Source organism: Orbicella faveolata, unplaced genomic scaffold, assembly GCF_042242905.1.
Source record: "Orbicella faveolata isolate gen_17 unplaced genomic scaffold, um_ofav_v1 contig_47, whole genome shotgun sequence".
NCBI lineage: Eukaryota > Metazoa > Cnidaria > Anthozoa > Scleractinia > Merulinidae > Orbicella > Orbicella faveolata.
In genome coordinates, this window is record NW_028301577.1 from 24,231,806 (window position 1) to 24,252,500 (window position 20,695).

Sequence of the window (20,695 nt, forward strand, 5' to 3'; positions counted from 1 at the left end):
CTTGTGTCACGTACCTCCATAACCCTGAAATTCAAAATACTCTGGATTCCAAACGAAGCACGTTATTGAGCTGTAAAACTGTAAACAGATATAAATATACCACCTCTTATGCCTGACGAGGATAAAAACTTTGGTGGCTCTTTAGTTTTGGATTTTAGAAAGTGATGACGTCACGTGAAAACGATCTATAGGGGGGACTGTGCTTGCCTGTTCGACCGGAGCCCTGGGTTTCGACCTGAAATTTGGCATGGCTGCCGTCGTGGCCGTGGAAGGTCTGGAACTGGTGCGAAAGTTTCATTCGTTGCCAGTGTTTGTTGTCTGAAGCAAAAGCTCGTGTTCTACATTCCAACCACAATTTGTGGAAATTCACTGCATTTAGTCAACGTTTTGGTGAACTTTCCACAATCTGAGTGCAAAAAGGTTCCACTGAGATTGATGTATCATAAAGGGAGCAACAAAAAAAACCATAAATACAAAATAATTAAATAGATCTAAGATTAAAGAATATTTTGCCACTTTGAAATTCTAATACTTAGTTAGAAAGGAAAAAGAAAATAAAAGGATAGGAAAAAAAAAGAACTACCCATTGCTCCCGGGGGGGCTCGAACCCCCGACCTTCGCATTACTTAAGCACCCTCGGCGTATTACGCCTGCACTGCTTATAAGTACGACGCGCTAACCGACTGTGCTACGGGAGCTTGGGATATGAGATGAGGGAGTTTTTAAATAATTATACAAAGAACCATATAGTTTTGCCATTAACTTTGCGTAGACCTGGTGACAAGTGTGGACGGCAATGGACTGTACGAGATCGAAATATTGAAGCCACAGTTTAGGTTTTATTATCTGGTTCCAAAATGTCGGATTACTTTTATTGTCTGTGTACCGGTCTGGGAAGTGCTGCCGTGTCAGCCATTTTCTACGCGGTATACAAGAAAAGAGAAACAGCCATACGAAGTCTGAAGGTTCGTGTTTTAACATTCTTGTGTGGTCTGCCTTAATTGGTTTCGTTTTGAAATATACAATGCTTTGATCAGCTTTTTTCGGTAACAGTCAATCATGTTGGGAATTTCACTTTTGTGAGGGAGAGAAATCGGCACCACGATGTTAGATCAAGACGCGAATGCACAAATACAAATACGGAACAAGTCACAACCAATGAACAAGATCAAGGATATGCCAGTTCAGCTGTTTCGAGAAAGGCTGTCCTACGGAAGTGTTAGGGCCGATTTAGAAGGCACAATTTTGCCTTATGTGACGAATTGCGAAAAGATGCGCCCTCTAAATCTCTAAACGTTCACATGTCAGGTTATGTCAATGTTAATGTTAAAAGGTATTTTGGGTCGCGATGGTGTACTATCGCTAGATATAAGGGAACGTTCCTTTGGGATGATCTGGCTCAAGGACTACTCGGATCGTGGTGCATCAAAGGAACCGATCAATCCACTCGATCTGGTTAAGGATTTATCGGTCTCTTTGATGAAGTGTAATCCAAGTGATCTTGGACCAATGAATTCACTCTGGTTATCATTGGTTGCTTTGATGAATCGACTGACCTGGCATTCATCAGTTTCTTTGATGAATCGTGATCAATCTGAGTGATCTTGGACTGACCAATCCACTCTGGTTAAGGATTCATCTGTTTCTTTGATAAAGTGTAAGACGAGTGATCTTGGATCACTGGTCCTGACCTGGATCATCCCAATGGAATGCACCCATCTATGTCAAGGAAGGAGAGTCCACAAAAGTATATCTCCATGGTTAGGCTGGTTATTTTAAACTTGTGGGTTTAGCCTTGGGTATTGTTGGCAGGGGAAACTGAGGAATTGAGGAAACCAGCTCATGGAATTTGAGAATCGCTGTATCAACCAAATTACCATAGGCTAACAGCTTTGCATGACATCTTGAGTTAGAGAATTCTAATGTTTTGTCATGTTCCAGCACCGAAGTAAGATGAGGCGAAAAGCATGTTAACCTTTCTTTTAACTTTTTGTACAAACAGGAACAAAGTTTAATCCCAGAAATAATTATTGCTGGTGAGCCCTAGTGAGGCAGCAGCCTATTCTTTACAATAGTGAGAAAAAGCCAAAATTTGTCGGATGTAAGATCGGAGACATGCGCAGTCGATTGCGTTTTTTATATCCGGGCATTGTGGGGTGCTTGTGAATGCACGTGGAAATATTGATTGATTTTGAGTAATAACTGTGTACAGCCGTCCCGCTCTGCTAGAAATCAAGGACACGATAAACAAGGTGAAATGCAGATGTCTTTAATTGCTTGTGGAAGTACATGTAGTCATCAAGTTCATGAATGGTTTAATGATGACTCTCGAGGAAGATGAGATTTTTATGTGTTTGGCTGCTCTATTATGTGAACAATTTTTGCTGATTCGCGAAAGGAGGTGCTAAGATATCAATCAAGTCCTACTTCATGTAGATCATTTTTTTCTCAGTGCATTCAGCAGCAGTGAAGTGTTAGGCAAAAATGCTTCGATTTGGGGTAAACTGCCGACTGCAGCTTGTTGGTCTCGGGAGAAAAGAGAGGAAGGTGTGCAGCCAACCTGCTTTATGTCGAAAGCAACTTCAGTACCACAGGCAAATCATTCACAGCATTCTTTGCCTGTTGAGGCATTACATTTGATCGTTGAGTCAAAATCTCTGCCCGTTGAGGTAAATAATTCAACCATTGAGTTACGTTTGCCTGTTGAGGTGAAAGAAAAGCTTGCAGTCATATTACTCTGTGGATTTTGATTTCCTGGCATTAATGTGATTTGATATGACCTTTGATGACACGTTGCATGATGGCTCCAGTTTCGGTAAACTCACAAATTCATGCTATTAAAACGTCTCATTTTCACTTTTGCTGGTAACGTTTAAGCATAAAGGCTAATTTTACAAAGAATACTTGTGGAAATATATCTACTTAAGGTTTCCGGGGTCTCTTAAACCAAGTTCTGGCATTTGTTACGTTCTTTTCTTAACTCAAGAAAAAAATTTTGGGGCTCTATTGTTGTTTCACAAAAGCCCTTTAAAACTAAACTGGTTGGAAAAATCGTAATTCTCTTTTAAAAAGCTACACCAACCCCTATTGTACTTATAATATTCAATTTCTTTTGAGAGCACATCCCCACAGGGGTACCCAGGGATATGTTTTTTTTGCAAGGATATGAAGTGAACGTCCTAGGAAGCAATATATTTGACAGCTATTTAGTGTGCCTCTCTCCACCTAGGTCTATACATGGGCACTGGTGAATTAATGCTTGGGGGTAACCCTGCAATGGACTAGCATCCCATCCATTGGGGAGTAGACAGACCCCTAGTTACTTCATGCCACAGAAACTGGAGATAAGCGCCAGTCTGATGTGCCACTTGGCCCTTACAACTGTATGCAAACTTTACCTTTTTTGTCACTATTTGTTTAGGATGTAACAGAAACTGAAATTGGACCAAAGCTGATGTCCACTTTGATGGCATGTGAGAACCATTCAATACCTTATGGTGTCATTAGAGGAGAGGCCAGGCCTTTAAAAAATAGTGAAGTGATTAGGAGTCCTTATGTATCAGATGTCACTGGAGTTATACAGCAGATAAAGACACGGGAACATAAAAGTGAATGGAGTCGAACAACAAGGCTGTGGTATGTGTGAAATAATTTATAAGGTGGTCAGCTTGCAACTAAGCTTTTGTACCTCTTTCTATGAAAACTCACACTCCTTCAACCCCACTCCACCTCCCATCTAGAACTTCAATTTGTTTTTTACTTATCGGAAAATAGTACCCAACTTCCAAGCCCTTCTCAAGGTGGTGGTAAAGCCAGGAAGATTGATGTGGAACAGGAAATATCTTTCCTGGTGGTGTTCATCTTTAGAGCAGGACATTCGTAGCAAATGGCTGAGCCATGTAAGCCAACACTTTCACTTCTCTATGTATATTTGACACGACTACACTGTCACGTCCTTGCCTTTTCATGCAAGTTTCTGTTTGATATCTTACCAAGTCAAAAGATTCTGCAGAATTGTCAGAGACTGTGCCATTGTGGAAATGCTTCACTATAGATATGTTTTCCTTTTCTACTCAGAGTACTCTGTATTGATTTTTTATTGTTTCCTTTTTGTAGATATATTTATCTTAGTTAACGAACAGAATATGTGTCAAACAGTCTCCTACTTAGCAGGGTTTTAACAATCTCTGCTACTCTGTGATTTTACAGTGTTTATTTTAGTGATTTTTATTGAGTGGACCATTATTTGCAAAATTCAGTGCAGTGAAATGCATTCAGTTTTGAGTATAGTGGAGTAGAGCGTTAAGATAATAAAACTAAAATAGATCTCTGTCGTCAACATACATGGCCTACTAATTGTCAAGTCACCATTATGTTATTATTCTCACTGAATTGTAGTAATCCAATTTTTTATTAACCTGCAGGCATGACTTAGAGCGAACAATAAGCTCTGCTTGTACTACAGTTCCATTCTCCCTGTATAATAATGGTGTCCTTGTTAAAGTGATGGATCCCCTGTCTGCAGAAGACCTTCAACTTAAAGTGATACATGACAAGTTTGAGCCTGTATCCAGCTCTGTGGCCGAGTCCCTAGTTCAGTGGGCCAGTGGTGACAAAACCAAAGGATTCCAGACAATTGAACGGATGCTGCCTGTTGGTACAACGCTGACTGGTATTGGAGAAATCACCTTGACTGATGATGGTATTAAGATAGGTCCACCCAAATCTGGCCTTACTTATTATCTGTCCCAACTCACTTTAGATGCTATTATAAGACAACTGCAGTCAGGGAAGAGAGTCTGGAAAATCCTGAGTGCTATCTTTGCATTTGGAAGCGGAATTCTATTCCTTGTCTCACTGTATTTCTATTTCAAGAGACGACGTGAAATGCAGCAGGAACTGGAATTCATAAGGAGAATGCGAACAGAGGTGAACGTTCTGGATGAAGGAGAAGTCTTGGATCAACAGGAAGCATGTGTCATTTGTATGGACAGACAACGTAATGTTGTTATTTTAGAGTGTGGACATTTCTGTTGTTGTGTAGAGTGTGCTCACAGAGTAAACAACTGCCCAGTATGTCGGCGTTCAATTGCCCGACTTGTCCCTACTTTCACATCTTAGTTAAAATTTAGGGAGAACAGATAGAATACAATAATTAATTGATCTTGTAAGTTATGTTCTACTAATATGCGCTTGGAGGTTTTGAGAATTTGACGTTCTTTGATTTGGCTATTCTTCTTTGAGGCATGCACTGAAGAAGAATTGCTACAGTAAACTCTAGCACCTATCGTTGTTTTTATTGAATTCTCAGCATTGATAAACTTTTAACATTAATAGCTTTGATGTAACACTAATTTCTCTACTAAAGTAATACTTATAGACACACATGTAGTTAAGTAGGAAAAATTTATAAAATTTTTGTTCCATGGTTACTGTAAAGATAGCAAAAGTTTAGTACACAATTTATTTTGTAGCCTGCAATGCATGCATATTTTAGGTGTATGAGTGTACAATTTTATATTTGGCTGCCTTCTTGGATTTGGTAACTGTTGAGGGTTCAAGGGCAAGGGAAAACTTGCCGAGTGAGTGGGCATGAAGTGAAAAAAATGGTTAATGGGGGAGTGGGAGGGGAAGGAAAAAATACCCCCCCCCACTCTCTGCCCCAACCCTCTACCAGTCAAACATACAATTACAATCCAAGATGGCAGCATTGAAAACCTGGTTTATCGAGCGTTCAGTTCCAAATGTTTGCCTGCACTGCAGGCCATTTATTTTGAAGAAAAATCACGCCATGGACTAACAGAGAAGGGATAAAAAGTTAAATTAAATTTTGACTAGGCTTTCTTGCATTTAGTCAGCACTGTATGTGGGTTTTCCAGTATCTGTCTGTGCAGTTACAATGTCGTTTGGTTCGCATTTTGATTGGTTCTTGTTTCCATTTGTTTCCATAGTAAACTTCTTGACATATGCTGTCATAAGCCCTAATGAAGTGAAATGTTTAAATTTTTAAATATTTAGAACTCTATAAAGTATTTCTAAGTGTGCCAGCTTCTATTAGCAACTGAAAAGAAGGGATAAACTGAGGAATGCTGTCTAAGCCTTCTGATGATGTACTCATTTAAAAAGCTTGACTTTGCCAGTGACACAAGAATGCTGATGGCTTCGTAAGCATTCTCACCCTCATAGGCCACATGTCAAGAATAACAAGCTATAGACAGCCTTGATATTTTCTGAAATCTGATTGGATAGTAAAACAGAGAAGAATCAAGAGATAACTAGTACTTTGCACAAGGAGTATGAAGGGGTGTAGATTCCTAAAATATAGCCACACCTCAGGATGAATTTAGCCATGATTTGAAGGAGTTTTGATTAACATGGAGTAAAAGCGTATTTAAATCAAAAGATTTATGGTCATGAAAAACACACCCCATTTCAGACCAAATTGGTCAAAATCTATGCCCATTTTCAAACCAAAATTTCTGCTAAAAAAACCATACTCTTTGGGGCTGCCCATACCTATTTAGCTCATATAAGGGAATATCTCCACCCCCCACCCCAGGCGCTCCATCCTTGTGCCTGCAATGGCCCTCGATCAGTGCTCTTTCTTGTGCTTCATGATCGAATTTCCCCTAAGCCCTGGCCCTTCTACACTTCCTCCTGCTTCGAGAGGAGACAGTTTATGCTTCCTACATGAATAGGGAGTTTCAGGTCAGCGGTAGCTCTTAGAAGGGAAACGGATGTTTATGGTAGGCACGTCAAAATTCTGTACATAGCAAGCATCAATTGTAACGAAAAAAAAACCTTCCTGAGATGTAGATCGCCAAGATTAGTCTAGTAGAATTGGTGCTTTGTCAAAACCTTCCCAAATGGTGCGAAAATATGCCGAAGACACACGACATTCGCATTACGACACTCGATGCGGAGTTGGAGTTCTCAGTGGAGGTAAACTAAGTTGAAAAGTTTACTAAATTTTGATGATTGCTTGAGATCTATTAGATCTTAGTTTACTCTGTTCTCGGTTGAAGCTGTTACTCTGTCAATAAATGCCCCTCTTGTTAAATTTCATGCAGAAGAACTGCACGGGAAAAGATCTTTTTGATCTTGTTGTGCGAACCTTGGGCGTCCGGGAAACGTGGTATTTTGGCTTGCAGTTTGTGGACAAGAAAGGTGTCTTCACATGGCTAAAATTCAACAAGAAGGTATGGAAAGAATCAAGGTATTTTTGGTAAATAATCGATTGAAAATGTGAAGAATTTACGGAATTTTCAGATCAATTTTGGGTATTCCAGACACAAGTAATTTTAAGCATACGGGCAGCAGCTTACGTTAATTTTCTCCATTGCTCACAAACCATTTCTCAGTTGTCGTTTACCGCGTTCCCGTGCGGGCATTAGAGTTGCAGATGCCGTGTTTCAGTTTCGCCTTGCCGAACATATTTATGAACTGTTTTCAAATTTTCTGATAAGGTCCATTTATTAATTAAAGTCGTTCCCTCAATTAAATTTGACTCAAACTGATTGATTCTCAATTCCACGCACAGCCGTGTGCTGCGTCGATCGGTGATTTAAAGTGGTAGAAAGCAAACGCGAGTGAAATTAGGGGAAAATGTCAGCACCTTGAACCAAGTAACTGTGGTGAGATCAGGACAAAAGCTTAACGTGTATAAAATTTGATTTAGATAGCATGATTGTCGCAAAATGGCTGAAGTGTCAGCAGGTGTTTGGCGCTAATGTTTACCTTTCATTGTATTTTTAATTTTTTGATTTGTTTCACGCACGCCCTTCCATTTCTGTGCTAAATGAGTTATGAAGTCTACCTGTATTTAGCTGTCTTATTTTAATCAGATAGATTCAGCAAAGTTAAAGGTTGATAAATTATGTAGTGAGAACTTAATCTGAACTTGGCTTTTTTGACGACTTTTTTGTAATCTTATAATATAAATACTAGCTCACTGTGTATGTAAAATAATTTTTGTAACTCGTAATGTCATTGTTGACAACTTTACTTTCCAATTGGTTCCTTGACTATTATTAGTTCTCTGTTGTAGGCACATATTAAATACCCTTAACTTTTGCAACTGTCATATGTTATTATACACTTGTCATTAGGACACAGTTAACTCTCTTGTACCCTCTTTAATCAGGATACTCAGTAATCCAGATCTTTATTTTTAAGGTTTTAGGTCAAGATCTTCCAATTCCAAAGGATGAGCCAGTCAGCCTTAATTTCCGCATCAAGTTTTTCCCAGAGGATGTAGCAGAGGAACTGATGCAAGAAATAACACAACACTTATTTTTCTTGCAAGTTAAGGAGGCTATTCTGAGCATGGACATCTTCTGTCCACCAGAGGCTTCTGTTCTTTTGGCTTCATACGCAGTGCAAGCTAAGGTGTTCATATTACCACCGTTCAATATAGTTATGTGTCCTTAGAGGCATAGCCTTAACCATAATAATATTATGATCTACCTTTACAACAGGCTTAATGTGTCAATGATATCAACATGCAGGCAGGAATTAGCCTGTGTAGCTGGTGATTTAGTTGGTTGGAGTATAGGACCATATCGAGGGTGATCCGCAAAAATGAACAGTGAAGCTGGGAGTGGCCTGGAAGGAAACATGAAAAAAACTGCCTGCCCAGATTTGCTGCCTTTTTGATTGCTACCCCTCTGCACATTTTGACTATCCTGTTGACAGGTTTTGTATGCGTTGCAGGAATGAGAAGGGGAAGCTGCTTGAAAGTCATATTGGGAAATCAAACCAAATTTCATTGGTGGTGAAGGGTGATATGCCGAAAAGCCTGTCGAGGAAGGGAAATGAAAAACAACAAGGGTTTCACAATTCAAGGCACAAGTCCACTAAAGATTTAATGCGGGAAATTTTAGAAGACATCTTATACTATGACCCAAAACCTTTTCAAGGTTTTCAAGTGGAAAGGATTTCAAAATGAGAGTGGGTGGCGTTAGTGCCCTGAGCACGCAAAAATTGGTCTGAAAGTTGGCACATCAGGCGCGTTTCTGTGTTTGCAATACCAGTGGAAGAAAACTACAGAACCCATTTTAGCGTTACAATTTCATTCGTGTGAATATGGAGCTGGAAAGAGAATGAAATCACCGTGAACAAAGTCGACGACGACTGACGCAATTTCACAAAACAAATTATTTTTGGCCGTTTGTTGCTCATGCTTTAGATTGATTCAGAACTATATCACCGTCTTTGCGAAGAATATTAGCTACCAAATATTCAGGCTCGATGCTTTTGCTTTTCATGCTAAGATTTGCGTTGTCCCTTGGAGTTCTCCCCTGGGAGATTAACAAAACATTTGATTGACTTGTTAATGTTCAGATCCAATGAGAACAACCTGTACTCCAGCATACAGGACTAATAAAAAAGGCAGGGAATCTGGGCAGGTAGTTTTTCGTTTTTACCACCAGGCTCCTCGCGGCATTGCTGCTCTCGCTGCTAGCTTGTGCATTCTACCCCAACTAAACCACCGCCTATGCAGGCTAGGCAGGAATAGAAATTGAATTCTAACAATCAGATCCTTGTGTGCTCTGCATGTTCAAAAGATCATCCTGCTAAAATTTTTTATTATTAATATTAAATCCACTGAGTGGTGGACTTTTAGGTCATTACAAAAAATTCTCCTTACTGTTTGAATGTGAAATCACTGTGACAACCTTATCTTAAAGCTTGGCACAGGCTAGCCAAAACTGCTACTTACTTATGCAATTTAAATAGATGATCAACAACAATGTTACATTCCCATATTTACTGTTCCTGGCTCACTTCTTGTTTTGTTGTGTTTGTTTTGTTTCAGTATGGAGACTATGACAAAGAGTTCCACACTCCAGGGTTCCTTGCAAAAGATTTGCTGCTACCTCAGAGGGTTGGTAGACACTGTATTTGTCCCTGGTGTTTTGTTTGAGTACTCATAATACATGGCCTATCATTGAGAAACAATACATAATGAGAGCTTTTACTTTAAATTACAGTTGTAACCATCACAGTTTCTCCGTCCATCCAGGTCATCCAGGGGTGCAAATGCAATTACATTGTACCAGCTGTCTGTTAAAGGGACACAATCAGCTTTAGGACCACGCTGACTTGGACAATAGTTTTCTCACTTTGAAAAAAGTTCACCTCAACCTGAAATCAAAGTACATCTAGAAATCCACTTCAATCTTTGCAGTGTTTTTCTTAATTTTCAATCGTTCACTGAAAAACCTGTTTTTGAGTGTGCTTTTGCTCAATCCTATGATATTATTTTTATCATATTTGGTTAAAAACAGTATGGATCATGTCCCTGTGATATGCAAATTAGCTATGAAATGGTATCTAATGCACATATGCACCAGCTGACTGTGTCCCTTTAAGGAAAATGGTATAGCTGACTAGCATAACATCTGGTCTTAGTCAATTCATGTAGCCAAAACCAGGGTATACTCTCACTGGCAGTGTGGGTTAGTCTTGCCTGAGTAAAATGCTTCGTATATGTATAGCATGAAGACTCTATTGATTTTCTTGCATTGTGCTTTTAGGTTATTGACCAGTATCAGATGACTTCAGATATGTGGGAAGAGAGGATCACCTCTTGGTATGCTGAACACAAAGGAATGAGAAGGTATTAATACCGATTCATGGTCCTTCATCTAATCACTTGAATCCAACAAATCCTCAGTTCTACTGTATACTCTGAAATAAGACGATGATGTATTCAGGGCTTCTGATAGGTCATGCAGAAAAAGTCAAATTTTGTGGGATTTTCAGAGACAAATTTGTGGAAAAACGGCTGATTTTGTGGATGATTTGCAGGCATTTTCGGGCAAATTTTGCTGAAAAACAATTGGTAAAAAATGGCTGATTTTGTAGAAATTTTCTGAACAAATTTTGCTGGAAAGTGATCGGTTTTTCCATTGATTTGATGAACATTGATTTTGCCATCTTTTTCAGAAAATGATGAGCATTAGCCTATGTAATAGCAACAGTGACAGAAACACTGACTACTTATAAGTGTTGCCTTTGTAAAACCGGTGATTTTGCAGGACTATCATACGCGTTTGTATTTGTTTGACCACAAGGTTCACTTACAAGTGAATTAAATTGTATTCACAGAGATGAAGCAGAGATGGAATACTTAAAAATAGCACAAGATCTGGAGATGTATGGCGTGAGCTACTTTGCAATCAAGGTACAATGTTAAAAATTGAACTGCTTCAATATTTGGTGGGGTTCAGAAATAATTAACATAACATACATTGTAATATTTAGTTTCATGACTGACAAACTGGTGGCCCTCAGATTCCCATTTGAAAAGGAATTTTGGGCTGTTGTTGTCTGTGGTGGGATGAAAGCCAATGAACTCAAAGAAAAGCCCTTTTAGCAAGGAGAGTAACTAGTAACAAACTAAAACCACATATGAAGCCAGGTCCAAGATTTGAACCTGGGCCTCTTGGGTGGTGATCTTACCACTGTGCAGACTTACTGCAACTTCAGGTGTCACAGATTAATTACTACCTTGCCAAAACTCCTGGACATGAACTCACATTGCTTGATACATGAATTTATATTGTTTCTGACTTTCTATTTTTTTTTTCACAGAACAGAAGGGGAACTGAGTTATGGCTTGGCATTGATGCTCATGGCCTTAACATTTATGAGAAAGACAACAAACTGAATCCAAAAATCTCTTTTCCTTGGAATGAGACAAAGAATATTTCTTTTCATGACAAAAGGGTAAGTGTCAATCTTAAACTCTTTTACATGTAAATGACTACAGAAACAAAAATGTTATAATTATAACAATTATTAAGAGCACTTCTTTAGACATTGGACAATTTTATATGTGTAAATTTGATGTTTATTAGCTGATTTATTATTCAAATAAGCCCCATCCCTCTCTGTTAATGAGCACCCCTTCTCCTCAGAGGATGTTAAGTAGAGCTTCATAACAAAGATTTAAAAAAATGAACTTGTATTTCTGACTGTACAAATGGCACCTTGGAGATTACTGTGTCTGGCTTTGATACAGGTTATATAATGATTTTATTTAATAACTATTTAGTTTCAGATCAAGCCAGCGGTCAAATCATCTCCAGATTTTATATTCCATGCAGCGAAACTGCGAGTCAACAAAGTGGTACGTATATGTACTTGTATACATGTTGGTGCAATGCAGGAGGTGTTCGCACCCTTAGTGTTTGTACCTTAAACTGGTTTACTTCAGTTACCTAGTGTGACTGTAACACTTCATCTTATCAAATTCTCCTGACTACAGATTCTTGATTTGTGTGTTGGCAACCATGAACTTTTCACGCGAAGGAGAAAACCAGACACAATGGAAATACAACAGATGCGTTCACTGGCTCGAGAGGAGAAGATGAGAAGACAGGTTAGTGGAAGTTACTCTTACAAGACGCATGAGTAAGTGAATGGATTGGATCATTTTTTATCCAGATCAAAAAAGCGAGAGTGAAGGGATAAAATTCTTGCTCTTGTTTGATCTCCTACAGCTGTAACTCTGGTATCTCTTCTTAGGCCCTGTCCATATTATACCGGGGGAATTTGATTCTCCGGTTAGACCTTCCGTCCACACTAATCTGTCATGAAATCGGAACTTTTCGAAAACGTTCTTCAAACCGGAAGAATTTGAAAACGCTGGCTTTGCGATTTAGTGTGGACGGAAAACATTTTGAAAATGAAACTTTTCGAAAACGATTACATTAGCATAATCATGGTATTTCCCTGTCTTAGTTTTACTCAAACATAAATGCAAAATGACCAGTGATTGTTTTGTTTTCAAATTCCTCCGGCGTAGTGTGTGGACAGGGCCTTAGAATTTGAATTTGTTCAAATTTTCGTTAGAGCAGGAACAGATGATGCCAACTTTTGTGTAGTCATTAACTTGAGACGAAAGATAGACTCTATTCTACCTCTTGACCATCAAATCTCAATTTCGTTTTTAATATTCAAGAAATTTAAGACCTTTTAGACTTGATTCAAACGATTCCATCGTGAGAAGCACCCCTGTTTCCCAAAGTTGTCTGTAATAGTAGTTATTCATTTTCAGATAGAGAGAGACAAGCTTTTGAAAGAACAGCAAGCACGAGAGGAAATGGCTCAACAAAAGGAGGAATTAGAGAGAAGAATGGCAGAATATCAAGAAGAAGCCAACAGAACTAAAGACGCATTGGTAAACCTCGAACAACTGTACTTTTAGTTGTTAGCGCTTTTTGTTTTGTTTTTCAACCGATTGTCGAAAGTACTAGTAATACCATTTTGTTTTGTGTTTGATACGTGTAGCTCTATACTTGGTTCCAAAAAAAAAAACCCCGTGCAATGTGCACTACCCAATCCAGTGCATAAGTTATTTGTACCAATCAGCAGGAGCAAACCCAAACCCACGTGACTTGACCTTCACGTCTTTCCAGCGCTTGGCGCAGGATATATGTTGAAAGTTTTTCTTCGCGCTCTAGTGATTGGTAAATGGCGTTACATGCGCGTATTGTGATTACTTTGATTTTTTTTCGTTTTATGACAGTGATTGGAAAACTCTATGTGAAATTAGTGTTTTTTCCCCTTTGCTTTAGATAAAATCAGAAGAAATGGGAGAATTATTAGCGGAAAAAGCTCGAGTGGCGGAAGAAGAGGCAGCATTACTTGGAAAAAAAGCTTCTGATGCTGAAGAAGAAATAAAGCGACTTCGATTGTGCGTCAGTACGGTATTGCAAAGTCATTTGTGTTAGGTTTTTATATCAAACACGAGAGACGGGTTTTGACCACATTCCCAAACAACGAGAAGAGAGTTAAAAATACGGCGTCCAGCAGAGTAGTCTATGGGATATTCTTTGAGAAAAGTCGAGATGTTTGGAAATATTATAAAAAACATTGTCTTAAGTGTTTGATACATATTCCTAATCGAAATAAAAACTAGGGAATAATTGGAGAAAACAACTTACAACAAAAGAAAAACATGGCCCCTCTTTCAGTTAAGGAATTTGCCATATGATCAGGGAAATTATAAATTTCTTGCTAATGCCAGGTTTTGGTAATGTGCGCTGATATAACGACCATCCAAACTTGAAGTCAGAATGGTTGGGAGAATTTAGTTTACTTGCCTACAGTTCGCTACCTCTGTTGACGTTCATCTTGTAATACTGTTTACGTCACAGTCAGGTGATGAGCGAATTGCCATTGAGAGGAAAGCACGAGAAGTAGCAGAGGAAAGGTTAAGGAGAGTCATGCAAGAGGCTGAAACCAGGTACGTTATCAACATCGAAATTCTCATAACGATGTTACATTGTCATGCACTGATACAGGTGAAGAAAACAATGAAATCCATCAGTTGAGGACAACAGTCTTATTACTTTGTAGTACCACGATAAAGGAAAAGTCTGGTCATTATAAGGGAGAATTTATTTGTCAACGGGATAAAAGTGACACGGTTACTTTGACGTTTTCTTCAGATCCACAAAAGCTTACAACTCTGCAGTCGTAACTAAATTAGTTATGACTGCACTCTTCTTTTAGAAACCTTTCTCATACATTCGGTGTCTTGGCATTAGTATGACTTTTTGTTGCCTTATTTGCAGTTTTGTTCTCCAATATTCTGTTTTCTTGCAGAGCGAGAGAAGCTTTGATGCTCAGAGAGGATCTGATGAAGTCACGACAGGCTGAACGGTTGGCCAAACAAAAGCTGGTAGAAGTGACAACGTCACCAGATGTATTTTCTGTAAGTGCAGTGCTGCTAGGCACGCAACGTGTGCGAAACGCGTGATGCGTGAACTGGGCTGCCGTTGTCAACTGCAGGCATTTTGTAGTCGAGGAAAGATATAAGTCTGTTATCACTGTTTTAGTCATTCAAACAATGTAAATTTATTGCAATCTTTGAAAATGCTCATTACGTGGGAATCTTGCACTGGTAAGCAATGACTGAGCCCCGGTCGGTTTTTGTACCTTTTCACTCCTATCGTAAAGTTCGGTAGCATGGGAAATCCACTCAAGTATTAGCGTACACAACACATTTTTAAAAGTGCGACAACATGGTGTTACCAAACAATGATTGCCTTATTTTCCAGAGGTACAGTGATCCTAGGGAAATAATTGCTGATATTGACCGCAGCGTGGAACAGTTAACAGATGGGGAGGTTTCTCAGCTGTCGCGAGAGTACGAAAGAGAAAGGTAAGGATGAATCTATGACATTCCGTCTCGTAGAATTTTCAAATTTTAAAATATTAGCCTCTGCCGGTTTGATTTTCTTGAATGCATTCTTGACTTTATTCTTTAGCCGGAATAGATTGCGTGGCAAATTAATTGTAGGAATGAGGCTAGTTACCTACGGGACGATAACAATAGCGGATCCAGATGGCTCAAAGTGGAGGATAAGAGGGACCATGTGAAGATACCATGAACTTTTCTTGTTTAAGGGAGGAGGGGTGCTAGGGAGACGATCAGTGGGGTGGGGATGGGGTTGGGCGGAAAAAGCCCTCTAAGCGTTATATTTTCCAACAGAATAGAGGGACACCCTGGCCCCCTCCGCCAGATCTGCTACTGAATAGCCAACCAAGTTAAGGATTGGAAACATTCATGATTATTAATTATAAAACTTTTATTTCTTTTAGACATAGAAACATTCAGCAACAGCTTCGGGATCTCAAGTCCCAGATGGAGGTAACAAGTTTTCTATTTACTTTACCTGTCCTTTATCTCTGTCCTGTTGTAAGGTAACAGCTTAAGTTTGTTAGTAATAGCGTTTTCTTCAGTTTTCACGTGCCATCTATCTGGGTTTTTCAGGGATTAAAGATTGATGATAGACAAACGCGTTGGGATTATATTCACGACGAAAATCTTAGACGCGGGGAAAATAAATACTCTACGTTACAGAAAGTAAGTGACTTGTAATTCTTCAGTTCTAAAGTAGCAATCATAATCTGTATAACAAGCTGTTCGCTGCTTGAAGTAATGCTCCAAAGGAACAGCAAGGTTACTCGTCCATTGGACTCTAGCTCTTGGTGACGATGAGCTTTCATCTGTTGTTGTAAACATCTATTTTCGTCAGAAACCCATTTGTCTTCAGAGAGAGCTTGCTTTTGGTTCCATTTTGACTCCCCCCGCCCCCCCCCCCCCCCCCCCGCAAAAAAGGGGGAAAAAAGTTAAAAACTTTCATTTTTAATTAGCATTTACAACTTTTACCGTTTTCAACGAAAAGTCGACACATAATACAAGTCAGAGAGGAGGATATTTTACTCTTATACTCGAGCTTCCTCTTGGTGGTAAGGATGATAATGGAATTGATTAACAAGCGGAAATTGTCTTGTTGTGCCATAACGGGCGGGGAAGGGGGGCGGAGGGTTAGAAGCAATAATGGCCCAGATAATTGAACAGGCTTATTTTCAAGGCTCAGCGTTATGTCAAAGCAACTCGGAAGAGGGTTAATGCCCAGGGGAAATTTTTGAGTCCGGAGAAAGGAGCTAAGAAATGGCGATAAAAGTTTTTCCGAAAAGTTTTAGAACACTGACATCTTGGTCCATTAAGTCACTATGCAATTTCTCTTTTCTTTCCAAACATCGTTTCAATATTTCGGTTATGTGCGATACCTTCATTTGATTCATTTTCAGTAATGGTACGTTCCTTGTTGTTTTTACAGATTCAAACTGGAACATCTACAGCAAGAATTCAGTTTTTTGAAGAGTTATGAAAGAGAAGTTTGCCTGGTCTCTCAAGTAATCCTGATGCAAGAGAAAAGAGTACAGACATTCTCCTAATATTTAATTCATTCCTTGACTGAGATATTTAATCCAGATTTCATAAGAAGTCATATCCACCGAGAGAAACTCATAAAAAGAGTCAAATTTCAGTAGACAGCGAAAGTCGGTTTTAGCCTCAGTCACGTGAGACTTATCAGAGCCTCCCGAACGTGTTATGATAATGATACAATACAGTAAATCATCGCTATCTGAAACTCCATTATCTCGAACTCCCCGCCATTCTTGAACCCAAATCACTGTCCCTTAGTATACTTTTCTGTCACTTACTATCGGTTCGAAGCCCCGACATCTCGAGCCATTTTTCGTTTCCTCTAAGAATTCGAGCAACCTCATCCCCAGGGTCTCTCATCTTTCCCTGGGAACGAGGTTGGAGTTCGAGGTAGCGTTGTCAACTGTATACCTCGCCATAATGTGTGTTTCTTTTTATCAGTGTACGTTTGCGCTGTCCTCTCCCCCCATCCCTGACCTAGAAAAAGGGAAAAATGTATGAGGAGAGGGCGGAAGCGAGAATTTTTAGGGAGGGGAGGAACACTCCTGGAATTTCTATGGTGGCGTGCCGACCAGTACTCGAGCCCCTTGACCGGTTTTTGAGACCGGAGCATTTGAATGTAGTGGAGTGTATCGTTACTTCTCAGTCCCACTTATAAGTTTGAAGCTTATGTATTTCTTTAGTTGAACGAAGTATAAATCCTTTTTTTCTGACCAAAGCAGCAAAATCTGTAACTCTTTCTGTCTAAAACGGCTCAAACAAACGTGCCGTTTGAGCGGTACTTACTTATCATAGCTTGTACAGGGTGTACTCTCAGCGGTCTGTGATGGTTTAGCAGTTTATCTGGAGGGAGTACGTGAACGCTATTTCACGTATTACTGGGCGGAAGATGTTTCGGTGTTTTTCTTTTTAATTTAGTTCGGCCGAAACTTTAGTCATTAGTTATAAAGATACAGGTTTGTTTGAAAATCCCCGACAAAATGTTTACTTTTTGCGCAGGTAGAATGAATCAAATTATTGAGCCCTAAGTCATCCTCACAACTCATCTAATTGATTTAGCTATTGACATTAGTGATATCGTAAGTGTAGATAGTGTTATAAAATCAATGTACAAAATTTCGCAACCTTATATCATTGTAACGAAACTATAAATCGCCTGCACTGGGAGAGATATTGGGAAGAAAAGAAGGAAATCTCTTCCCAGATCCCTATGAGAGCCATATGCGTTCTGCTAGCGAAGCCAAATAAAGCAAACAGATGAATGGAGGCAGTTGTCTGTTTCATTGTTGATGAATTTAGTTTTGGAACTTTCGCATCAACGCTTGCACAAAATTAGAATTGCGACACTACCAGTTTCATGGCCTAAAAAATGCCGATGACGCAATTTTTTAAGGTGAATTGTAAAGCGTGTTTGATTAATTGTTACTTTGGCGGGAAAATCCGTATCTTAACATTGGAATTCGAGTTCCCTGGAAGATCGAAGGGGACTCTGCTCTCAGGGTACATTGGAAAATTAAGACTGGGTACATGATATATGTATCTTGATCCGCTAAAAGATGGTTGACTAGAACTAGAGTGGGCATAATAGGTCGTTCCCGAATTACCTGTAACCTCTTTCTCAAAGCGAGTTTTGGTGCCCGTCCTTTCATATGAAAATGAGATTCATTCACATACAAATTAAACTAATTTTCATATGAATGGTTGTGCACCAGGCCTCGCTTGATAGAGAGGCTTAGGTTAACTCGAAAATGGCTGACAGACGGGAGCAGCGAAAGACTACGATTAGTCCATCTTTCGCTACTACCCGTAGTCTAGAGCAGTTACGTGTTCTGATTCACCAAGTTTCGCGCCACTCGCTGGTTCCCAATTATGGTGAAACATATGCTTAGTCAGGCTATCGATAGAATAGAATAGAATAAAATAGAAAGCCTTTATTTTAACACGATAAGTTTTGAAGCTAAAAGCTTGTGGAGTCGTGTATAAAATAAAAGAAACCGATGTTGCGAAAGTCATCATAATAATAAAAATGCTCGCGTACAGCCGACCTGCTGGAGCCGGTGTGATTTGATCGTTGAAAAGTTCTACACCCCCGGAGGTACTCCCAGAAAAGTTGGGTGGGGGGGGGGGTATGCTGCCCTCTTCCCAAAACCCTTATCCTATTAATGACCAAAATCTGCGATTTTCGCTGCCCTATTTATGACCTGACCAAAAACGTGATACCCTATTTATGACCGTTGCGGCTGGCACAGTTGCCCTAAACATAGTTTTGTCGATGGTCTTATCGATAATGATGATTGATGAAAAAGTAGCTTCTTTTAAGAAACATACCCAATTAATTTATTTTATTCACGACCTAGAGTGCAAAAACCAAACCCTATTTATGACCAAAATGGTCAAAATTGATACCCTATTTATAAGCAAAACGGCCGAAAAACTATACCCTTTGGGGCTGCTTTGTATCCCATATATAAGAGAGTATTCCTCCCTGCGCCCCCCTCCCCACCGGGTCTACACCCTGCCGTATGACGGAGGAAATGGGTACTACTCGTTCCCAGTGCGTCGCCTACTTCGTAGTAAACATGGCGGACGGTTGAAGCAGATGGCGGGCAATGACGGTGTTTTTTCTCTCTCTCCTCCCCTTTAAAAGACGCTCCATAGACTCTGTTCATGGAAAGGAAAAATAATTTTTAACTTATTCTTATCGACAATGAGTAATACTCTCAGTAAGTATGTAAACTGTAAAAATATTAATATACCGGTAGAATGACTTGACGATTACGTGAAACATCTCTCAAGTTATCTCCACAGAGATCAAAGCGGCGCGAAGTAAGATAAATATCTCAAATAGCCTGATATAAAATGTTATGTGGGTTTCATTCTTTTCATGGCTGCTCTCTGGGTGGAAGAATGGAAGAATGGAAGAAATCTAAATCGTTTGTACTTTGTTAATCGAACAAGCTTGCTATTTTAAAATTGCCGACCCATTACAGTAGAGAGAAAAAACCATACCCAACCCGGCTGCAAGTGGGGGGGGGGGGGGGGGGGGGGGCGTGGTGGTGCAAATTTGCATGTTAGAGCAATAGATATGGTACTTATTTGGGGGAGTACTCACTGTCTTTAAGTTTTGCCATGTATACTGACTAATTATAGTACATATTTATATATTATATATATTTATACATTTGCATACTTGAACTGATAGCTGATGCATTCTGGCTGTGCTTTGTGTCCATGTTATGGGGGTCTACAAACCCACTGATAAGAAAAGGAAGTAAGGGAATAGAGGACATCCACAGATCAGATCGTATCAGACAATTTTTTGCAGAAATCATCTTCCTTGCATCTAACTGGAAGGTGAGGAGATTTTCCACAAATGCTGAGTTCTGCATAAATTCCTTTATCATAAGAAATTATCTTGCCCTGTGTGTTTTTATCAAAAGCAAGAATTACTGCTTCGTGTTCCCAAATTTAAGTTACAGTCAAAGCAAAGGCCAGAGCCGAGTGTCTGTAAAATGTAATGTAAATGTTATTCTTATTTATAGTGGTCGTGTACTTAGCTGTACAAGCACTAAGCTTAGCTAGTTTACAGGCTATTTACAAAGCGTGACTGAGGATTTGAACCCGGGACTACTGAGAAACAAATCTTGCTAGTGGTAGGGTGGAGGCCTTGAACCCTGGACCTCCAGATTATGACACCAGCACCCTAAACGACTCGGCCACTCTGCATCCTAGTAGTACAGAGATAGAGATTATATAAAATATCCTATTGTCTCCGGGACCAAGTCGATTGTCAGTGCTATTATTTTTAATTATTACCTATGATTGGTAACAATTGAATAATTATAATATTGAATTAGACTGTGTGGAGTTATGCTAGCAGGCTGAGCAATTCCAAAAATCAGCTGAGCATGTTTGCACCATGGAACATGACTTCTCTCTGAC

The 20,695-nt window shown here is 39.5% G+C and overlaps 3 protein-coding genes and 1 non-coding gene across 6 annotated transcripts in view; 3 read left to right on the forward strand and 1 right to left on the reverse strand.

Annotated features, from left to right (window-relative positions):
• Positions 1 to 587: 587 nt before the first annotated feature.
• Positions 588 to 698, reverse strand: Trnai-uau (transfer RNA isoleucine (anticodon UAU)). The gene is made up of 2 exons: positions 661 to 698; positions 588 to 623 (listed from the first exon to the last, which is right to left on the reverse strand). It is a non-coding gene; the product is annotated as a tRNA-Ile (tRNA).
• A 51-nt stretch (positions 699 to 749) lies between these two features.
• LOC110061074 (mitochondrial ubiquitin ligase activator of NFKB 1-like) lies at positions 750 to 6,097 on the forward strand. 3 transcript variants are annotated; one of them, XM_020767897.2, is made up of 3 exons: positions 750 to 965; positions 3,422 to 3,636; positions 4,425 to 6,097. In XM_020767897.2, the coding sequence occupies exons 1-3, from the start codon at positions 858 to 860 to the stop codon at positions 5,119 to 5,121; spliced, it is 1,020 nt and encodes a 339-aa protein (XP_020623556.2). In that variant the 5' UTR covers positions 750 to 857; the 3' UTR covers positions 5,122 to 6,097. The 3 variants fall into 3 exon arrangements, with proteins under 3 accessions (XP_020623556.2, XP_020623555.2, XP_089135687.1); XM_020767896.2 differs by lacking the exon at positions 750 to 965 and adding an exon at positions 972 to 1,218; XM_089279561.1 differs by lacking the exon at positions 750 to 965 and adding an exon at positions 1,225 to 2,669.
• A 596-nt stretch (positions 6,098 to 6,693) lies between these two features.
• LOC110061070 (merlin-like) lies at positions 6,694 to 18,019 on the forward strand. The gene is made up of 17 exons (XM_089279560.1): positions 6,694 to 6,942; positions 7,071 to 7,199; positions 8,176 to 8,388; positions 9,818 to 9,886; positions 10,539 to 10,621; positions 11,113 to 11,188; positions 11,599 to 11,733; positions 12,062 to 12,136; positions 12,275 to 12,388; positions 13,067 to 13,189; positions 13,587 to 13,718; positions 14,169 to 14,257; positions 14,620 to 14,728; positions 15,075 to 15,178; positions 15,619 to 15,667; positions 15,791 to 15,883; positions 16,644 to 18,019. The coding sequence occupies exons 1-17, from the start codon at positions 6,880 to 6,882 to the stop codon at positions 16,692 to 16,694; spliced, it is 1,707 nt and encodes a 568-aa protein (XP_089135686.1). The 5' UTR covers positions 6,694 to 6,879; the 3' UTR covers positions 16,695 to 18,019.
• A 1,276-nt stretch (positions 18,020 to 19,295) lies between these two features.
• LOC149097712 (transmembrane protein 234 homolog) overlaps positions 19,296 to 20,695 on the forward strand; it is a 3,580-nt gene continuing 2,180 nt past the window's right edge. Inside the window, exons 1-2 of the mRNA XM_089279910.1 lie at positions 19,296 to 19,476; positions 19,956 to 20,107. Coding sequence (XP_089136036.1) covers positions 19,461 to 19,476; positions 19,956 to 20,107 — 168 coding nt within the window. The 5' untranslated portion in view covers positions 19,296 to 19,460. The remainder of the gene's footprint in view (positions 19,477 to 19,955; positions 20,108 to 20,695) is intronic.